The sequence below is a fragment of the Anas acuta genome, chromosome 1 (assembly GCF_963932015.1).
Source record: "Anas acuta chromosome 1, bAnaAcu1.1, whole genome shotgun sequence".
In the NCBI taxonomy this organism is placed as follows: domain Eukaryota; kingdom Metazoa; phylum Chordata; class Aves; order Anseriformes; family Anatidae; genus Anas; species Anas acuta.
In genome coordinates, this window is record NC_088979.1 from 25,650,495 (window position 1) to 25,659,334 (window position 8,840).

At 40.0% G+C, this 8,840-nt stretch overlaps 1 protein-coding gene across 12 annotated transcripts in view; it reads right to left on the reverse strand.

Moving 5' to 3' along the window:
• SUPT20H (SPT20 homolog, SAGA complex component) overlaps positions 1 to 6,576 on the reverse strand; it is a 35,091-nt gene extending 28,515 nt beyond the window's left edge. For 10 of the 12 annotated variants that reach the window (XM_068673329.1, XM_068673346.1, XM_068673283.1 and 7 more), the window contains exons 1-5: positions 6,422 to 6,576; positions 5,131 to 5,228; positions 3,797 to 3,832; positions 2,980 to 3,038; positions 2,822 to 2,888 (exon numbers count right to left, since the gene is read on the reverse strand). In XM_068673329.1, the coding sequence (XP_068529430.1) occupies positions 2,822 to 2,888; positions 2,980 to 3,038; positions 3,797 to 3,832; positions 5,131 to 5,133 (165 nt within the window). In that variant the 5' untranslated portion in view covers positions 5,134 to 5,228; positions 6,422 to 6,576. The remainder of the gene's footprint in view (positions 1 to 2,821; positions 2,889 to 2,979; positions 3,039 to 3,796; positions 3,833 to 5,130; positions 5,229 to 6,421) is intronic. The other 2 variants (XM_068673304.1, XM_068673293.1) reach the window with 1 other exon arrangement.
• Positions 6,577 to 8,840: the final 2,264 nt, after the last annotated feature.

Sequence of the window (8,840 nt, forward strand, 5' to 3'; positions counted from 1 at the left end):
ATTAACTATGTGAACGGTGACAAGAGTTGTTCTTTCAGAAAACTGAAAGAGCAAAGCAGAGTTTGGTATATATTGACTAAAAAACACAACCCTACAATTCAGAAGATGCCTCCTTTTATGGAAGCATTGTTAACTGGTTACAAAACACAAGGAATATACTGAAGCCTAAGAATGTTTGTGACCTCATTGAATCTAAATTGGATTCTTAGAGAATCCAATCCTTAGAGAATCTAAATTGGATTCTTAGAGACTGCAACTACTAGCTAAGTACACAGATTAGTATTAATGTAGCTATTAAAGACAAGGCCCACACAGTCTCCACAGTGGAGGCAAGAAATGATTTCAGTTTCATAAGTAACACCTAAGATAAGCTTTTACAGATCAAACTTGAGGAATGCTGTGATCTAAAAAGGCTGCTGCACCCTAATGAGGTTTGGTTTTCTTCAGAGTAGATTATTATCGCCAGCTGTTTTGTAACCTCACACATGCTAGTTATATATATGAAGATAACATTTTACACAATTCCCCAAATACATCCAACCGTGTGCATCATTCATTATCGTTAGAGACTAATCAAGGAAAAAAACAACACCAAAACAAAGAAAATCCCTCATCATTATCTGGCACCATTTGTTTTATTCACGTATCATTGTTATTTAATCCCCACATCTGCCAGTGTGGGGAGCAGTGCCTAGGAGCACTTTTATAGCAAAGCAGATGTGCGATTTGCTATTTTTGTACTAGTCCAACATGGAAATCAAATGACTTAATTCCAGTGATTTTTCATTAACAGTATGAAACTTTCATTACTTTGAGATATTTTGGTGCTTGCCCACTAATGTTGCCTTCTAACACGTCTACATAGTAGCAACTACCTAGCCTAAATCCTTCAAGCCCACAGCCCAAGTCTGTTATTATTGTTAAAATGTTATTGTTTCAACATTTAGGTACCACAGTACTGCACAGGAATCTAAAGGACATAAACTGCTCTAGAGAATCACTTCAACATAACTACTACTCTCACTAGCATACATGTGAACAAATGGGCAGACTGCACTAATAGGGGATGAGTAATGCATTAGTCCTTTGCGAATGAGTGTGGAAAATTTGGTGTTCCCTATGCACACCAAAAGCAGACAAGAATATAAATGAACAAATAAACTGCAGGCTGGGAAACATGAACATGGGAGAAACGTCGTATTACAAGAGCTAAGATACAACTGAAAAATAATACTAAATATGAATGAAAAGATTGCTTTTGAATGGGCAACATACTTAGAATTCCTATAATCAAAATGATGCAGTAGCAAACAGAAGATTTGACAGTTCTGTACATAAAAACCTGTAAGGTTGTTGGCCAAACTCTAGACAGAACAGTATTTCCTCGTTATTGTAAACTGAGATGAATGTGCAGTCATGGATCAGGTTTCACAATAGCATTGTCTTCTAAACTTAAAACTACAATATTTAAGCTTCCTATTTTCAGTAATTAGAATCCACAGCATATGACCAAGATACATTAACTATCCACATCTGGTGAATAAGAGGTCTAAATAGAAACTTTTGCTATCATAAGCTTCCAATACATCATTAAATAAGCCACTAAATAAAGATTAAGTTTTAATTCAGATCTCTATCAGCAATAATCCACTTCATCTACTGTGGTGCTAAAATTTCCTCACTACTTTAATTTTATTAGAGTTGGGTAAGTTTGCTGAGCACCTTCTGATTTAGCAACAGCAATAGTATTAAAACCCTACTTTTCTCCAGATTCCAGTCTAGCAAGCCCAATCTTCTCCCTGCTGCTCAAATATCTTGTTACTTATTTGCTGTTGATGAATCTTTTCACCTCTGTATTTTGCTTAACATCTTACTCACATGTGTGATACTAATCAGCATCATACCCTAAACAAAACTAACTACATCAGAAGCATTAAAAGAATTGCAGCTGCTCAATAATTGTAATGTTTCATGCCCACTTCTCTTCCTATAGCTTTTTACTTCACCATGGGAAGCAGCAACACAACAGAATCCACAGTTGATTCTTCTCATTCTATTTGATATTCACAATTCAGCAAAGTAGCTCACAGATCTTACACCTTCCATTTACTGTAGCTAAGCACGTCCAAGCTTCCTTGGTTAAGATTTCACAAACATTTTACCAGTTCACTGGTAATCCCAGGAAACAAACATACAAACAAAGACATCTGGATTTACAACAGAGCACAGATTCAGAAAAAAATTGCACATTTTTTCCACAGCAGTCATGCTAATTAAGTGATTCAGAAACAGTGATACTGACAACAATGCTTGACATTTGCTCACAACTATGTCAGTGATGCAGGACTGAAACAATAAACAGGTCACTCAAGCCAGACTAGATCTTACTATTCACATATTACCCAATTACTTTAATAGCACTATCTGTTGCCTAATAAACTTCTTACATCTCTCCATTCTAGACTGTTCATTTGAAATTCTATTTTACATATAACAAAAAGCAACTTCACTAAAATTGTCACAACTCTATGCCAGCATTCTACTTTATTACCTTTAGGAACAGAATTAGGTTTATCAGGTAGTCACCAGCCATCCCAGCACCATGTTCTTATTTCAAACTGAATTACAATGCTATAAAATAGTCAGTTTAGTCCACAAAAGTCATTAATTGTTGTTACCCAAGTCTTAGCCTTCAGTAACTACTACAGCCACCAGTGTTTCTTTTTTTTTTTTTTTCAATAAAGGAATTAAGTGAAATATGTCTTTTCTGAACTTGCCCATTTAGACAACAATTAAAAGCTGCTCAGCAATTTCCACTTACCTTTATCTCAGGCTCTTTTTCACATTCTTCTATATACAAATCATAGAGTTTTTGAAATACAGATTTTCTGAAATTAAAAAAAAAAATAAAAGCTTAAAATGTAACCAAAATCAAACCAAAGAAAAACTACTTAAACTAAATACCAAAACTCTTACTACCTTCCACTGGATAAATATTTTCTTTTGGGAGGTCTCTGACGGGCACTTTCGATGATATACTAGAAAAGAAAAAAACAGAGAAAAAAAAAAAGAAAGAACTATAGCATTAGTTGCATGCAAAATCTTGATTTTACATTCACATTTTGTAATTAGAGTAGCTAATATTTGCTTAAGTTAACATTCTAACATACTGAAGCTAACTTGCTCAGATACAATCTATTTCATGTGTAATGGCTCAACGCATCAAGTATTCCCCAATATAACCAGATGAGGGAATTTTTATTTTTATCCTTGTCTTTTGCACTTATGCTAGGTTTCTCTATTTTATAGACCTGCATATTATAAATATAATTTTAATTAAAATATACTAACAGTGTTCAAGGCAGCCATTACATCAAATGTCATCATGAAAAGTAAAGGCACTTGCCTTTTCATACCAACTAGGCAACTTTTAAAAAAACACAAACAGGATTTTACCATGTAGTTCTGCCAGCTGTCTGAATTTACAGCAATCACTACTATACAACTCTGCTTATTTCACAGCATACACATTTGTTCATTTCAAAAGGGGAAAATCTAAGTGCTGCAAGGTTTGTCATCATTGTACCTGACAACATTCTCAGTTCAATGGGTAACAGACAATGACCTGGTCTAGTAATTTTAGTGAGAATTTAGCAAAACCAGTGTTAAGTGTATGGGTTTTATTTATATACACACACATATTTACATAAACACACCCTCCTGCTTTTCACAGCTACATCGTGTTTCTTAAATGTGAGCCCAACATATTATATGCAAATAAGTAACTATTCCTTACCTCTGCACGATCCAATGCCAGTTCTAAAGCTTGTTGCTGCAAGAGTTATAAACAGGCTTTTTTTAGAAAGTACGTTAGCTGAACAATCTCGTGCATAAAAGCCATCACAAAAACCTCTATTACTACTGATATGAATTAATCAAAGATGGGCTCAAGCATTCTTTCACAGATTCTAAACCTGGCAGCTGAAACATCGTGTAACTACATTAGCAGTAATTAATCCCGCTACCAAGCATCTACATTCGTGAAGTTTTGGCTACGTTATAACGTTTTAGAACAATGAAGGGCAGCTAGAATTAAAAGTGGGAATAGAAATTATGCCTAATAAAGGTAATGATTAATATTAATCAAAATAATTACAGACAAAAAATAGAAAATCTGTTCTCCTTTAAGCTGGCTGCTAACTCCACATAAAGGTTAGACCAAAGTTTTCCTGAACTGCAGCTCAGGAAGAAAACATTTAATGCATAGGCACGGATGCCAAAGATCAGGCATTTTTCTACAAGACAGAAATGAAGATCTTACATTCAGAACATTGCAATTTAGGAAGAGTTTCTTATGATATACTGTTTCTCAACCATTTAACAGTCTCCACTCCAAGATATCCACTAAGAGAAGCTAAGAAATATGCCTAAACCTAACACACCACCATCCTGGCAAAAGCTTCCCTATATCCCATGGCATAGTATACTCAATAGCATTTATTTTAATGGATTTAACTCCTTTGTGGTATCTTTGAAAAAATACTTACTCAGACTTTTTTTTTTTTATTCACCTACAGTATCTCTAACAGAAATTTTCTTCCCTGTCCTTGGAAAAAAGGTCACTTAATGCTGTGCTATTACTCATTGCAACCTATTACCACAGGGCATTTTGAAGTGGCATTTTCATTTGAACACCTAAACATACACATTTTCTATATAAGCCCATTGGATAACTGAGTGATTTCAGGCATTCCATTCACTGACTGCTTAACACCAAATAAACTTTATAGCAATATAAGTATTTGTGAATAGAAGAATACTAAAAAAAAATAGCGTGGAAGGACATGCAGTTTGTACCCAGCTGTGTAATACCATACTGAAAACTGACTGAAAACACATCACTTTATGCGATGATTCCTGTGATACAATGGACAACGAGTAAGTATTTAGGAGAAGTATTCACAAGCTATGAAGGAAAACATCATTAAAAGTATGATAAAACTCTGAAGTGATAAGCAAAATCAGATTTTTGAGAAAAAACAAACATTGATGGCTTTCTCCTCATCAGCCAGACAGGTAACATGCTACAGTGAAACAATCTGAAAATATGTTCTCTGAATCATAACTTACCATTGTAGTTGAAGCCAGGTGACCCAGTGGCAAAAGAAGTCCTTAAGAAGTTTGATATAGTTGGTGAAGGATCATATTTTATGGTCACACCTGGGGTACTGAAAGATCAAGGAGAAAAAAATATCAGCATGGAACACGTCATTTTATTCAAACACAACATCTTAAATGGTTCATTGTACTTAAATCTCATCTGTACAGCATCTTCTCCTCCAAAAGCATGAAAATTCTGTTCAGTGTAAGCGCAGAGGTTCCTATTCTAATGGCTGCTCCTAATATGCACAATCATTTTATGCTAGTTATACTGAAGTAATAGTAACTAATTGAAATTCTATAGCCAAGAACACTGTTGTAGCAGTCTGCCTAGACACCCCTAACATCAAATCCAGAGATGCTAGGCTCTTTAATGACAACTGGCCAGAATATTTAGCATACCCTATTAGTTTTTTGTTTTGCTTTTATGAAGGTATTATTCCACAGACAACACCTCCACCTGCAGTGCCTCCTAGCACTGTTTTGAGATGTTATTTTAATACTGACTCACACTAGGCTGTCAATTAGAAAGCGAATCAAATTTGCAGAGCACCAGTGTGTCCCTTAGATGCCTCTGCCCTCACATACTGTCCCTATACCATTTCATTTTAAAGCATGAAGAAAAAAAACAGGTCACAAACTCTGATTTTTAAACCTTGTCTTTAGCAGCATTGTCAGTGAAGAGATGGGGAAAACTGAAGTTAATTTTACTTTGAAATTTGAGCATTACAGTGCCTCGGTATACGTGAAATGTTTATGAAACGTTTACTTAAGATATCCCACCAGGCACCATGTCAAGTTGGGGAAATTCTTTCTGTTGCACCTGCGCTCCACATCAGCCTTGGGTTGGACGGATCCCTTCAGGTGCCACCACCTGCCCCCTCCCACCTCCCCGAGCTCCTCCACCACAGCACCGACTCCTCCAGACAACACCGGCCGAATGACTCAGAGCTGGGCACGGCCGGGACCTGCTGGCGGCCGCCTCCCCCCATCCCCGCTGCTTTCCGAGCAGCCTCCCGCCCCCCCCACTCCGCCTCACGGTGAGCCCAGCCCCCAGGCCAGCGGCCCTGCCCGTGAGGGCCGAGAGAGGCCGGGCAGGAGCCGGGCCCAGCACCGAGCGGGGCCGGGCCTCGCCTCCCGCGGCCCGACACGGCGGGGGCCGCCCCCGCCCTCCCTCCCGGCCGGCCTCTGCCCCCCGCCGCCCCCCCGCGGTCCCGGTGCCCGGTGCCGGTGCGGGGCCGGTTGGCGGCGGGCCCGTTACCTGCCGGCCGGCCTGCCCCGGGGCCTGCCCGCCGCGCTGCGGCCCCCGCCGCCCGCTCATCCGCCCCCGCCTCAGCCCCCCGCGGCGCCCCCGGCCGCTTCCGCCCCGCCGCTTCCGGGTCGGCGCCGGAAGGGGAGGGAGCGGTCGCCGTGGAGACGAGAGGGAGGGGGAGGGAGAGGGCGGGAAGCGACTCGCGGCGTCGCCATGGAGACGGGGGGTGGGGCATGGAGAAGCCCCGCCCCTCCGCGGGGGGAAGGCGGTGCCCAGCCTGACCCTCCCCTGTCCCAGCTCCATGCCGTTCCCTCGGGTCCTGTCGCTGTCCCCAGAGAGCAGAGCTCAGCGCCTGCCCCTCCGCTCCCCTCGTGAGGGAGCTGCAGGCCGCCGTGAGGCCTCCCCTCAGCCTGCTCTGCTCGGGGCTGAGCAAACCCAGGGACCGCAGCTGCTCAAAGCTGTCTGCGAGGCTTCTCTGCGAGTCAGCAGCTCTTCCTAATTTAGTGTCATCTGCAAACCTACTAAGTATGCATTCAAGTCCTGCATCCAAGTCATTTTTGAAAACATTAAAGAGAACTGGTCCTAAAATGGAGCCCAGGCAGTAACATGCCTGAAAACCTCTGCAGGCCAAAGGTTTGCTGTTGTTATAAAGATCAGAACAGATTTCCTTATGTCCGAGCAGCCCCCCTACTACCAAAACCTTGCCATGTGAACTCAATACATTCCTTCTCTTGCCTCTGTGAAAAGAATACTTAAGAATTATCAATAAAATATACTCATTTCACAATCAACAAAATCTTCACAAAGTTCATTTGCATCAAAGAAAGAGAGAAAGAAAAATAAAAGGAAAGAAAGAGAAAAAGAACGGAAGAAAGAACGAAAGAAAGAACGAAAGAGTGAAAGAAAGAAAGAAAAAAAGAAAGAAAGAAAGAAAAGAAAGAAAGAAAGAGAGAAAGAGAGAAAGAAAGAAAGAAAGAAAGAAAGAAAGAAAGAAAGAAAGAAAGAAAGAAAGAAAGAAAGAAAGAGAAAGAAAGAGAGAAAGAGAAAGAGAGAAGGAAAGAAGGAAAGAAAGAAAGAAGGAAAAATAAAGAAAGAAAAAGAAAAAGAAAGAAAGAAAGAAAAATAAAGAAAGAAAAAGAAAAAGAAAGAAAGAAAAAGGAAGGAAGGAAGGAAGGAAGGAAGGAAGGAAGGAAGGAAGGAAGGAAGGAAGGAAGGAAGGAAGGAAGGAAGGAAGGAAGGAAGGAAGGAAGGAAGGAAGGAAACTCACAACAAAATAAACCTAGCATCATCACAATACCAATACCAACAAAATGGACAATTTACATATACTCTACCTCTTGTCCCTTCACCAGATTACTACCACACATGGTATTCACAGTTATTACATTGTAAATTCTTCACAGTTATTTCATTCTTAGACAATGTCCGGTCCATGTTTTGCCCATTACTACTCTCATTTATCTCTATTATCTAAAAGTCATGTGAGGGCTCATGTTCTGAGTGTCTCTTTTGTCCCCATTTCAGTTCAGGCTGGAATGAGGCAATCTAATTTCTCAAGAATGGTGTTATACGCAACCATGATCTGCTTGAACACTCCCCAAAATAGCCTGTATCCAAGACAGAAATTTATTCTCAGCCCTAGGCAGTTAAATGTGCTATGCTGAGCCCTCTGGAGGGCCTACAACCTTCCCCCAGCACTGCCTCCAAGTTAGGTTATATCTGGACTGGAGAATCTGGCCACAATCTGGCCCCATCTGTGTGTGGGTTTCAGCTTGCCTAACATAACATTGCTGTGGGTGAGAACCAGCACATTAATGCTACTTCAGGGTGAAACTTTGTTTACAAAGGCATCTCAGTGTTGAGTTTGGAAACAAGCTTTCTTCCTAAGAGAGAAGCTAGATGTCTTAGAATCACAGAGAGTTTTGTATACTCTCTAAACATATTGCTCCTTTAAGCTCTTTTTGTCCCGTCACCAGAAACAAATCAGTATGTATTCCTTATACACAGATGGAATAAATGATGAACATATGGGGAACTGTTGTACAGCGATTATAATGATAAAGATTATTGTAATTGTGTAGCAAGAATTCCTTGAGAGATTTTATCCATGCTCAGATCCTCCTGAAAAGTTGCAGGATTTGTGATGATAGTTTTGGGAGAGAGAAGGTCAGTCATGGAGATAAAAATCCTGCTGTATGTTTCTGGCATTTGTTACACTTGCTTAGAATAAGAGGTTTTGCATTTAGAGATATTTTCCAGAATTCAGTGATTAACTATGGATCACCAGACCTGTTTTCTTTATCATTTAGCCATTCATTGGGGTAGGTGACCACCCTCTTTCATTCTGAAGCACTCTGAGTATCAGGCTGAAATAATTTGAAATATGAACTTCCGAATAGTCTTTTCCCACTTGAGTGCCCTCAGCCAG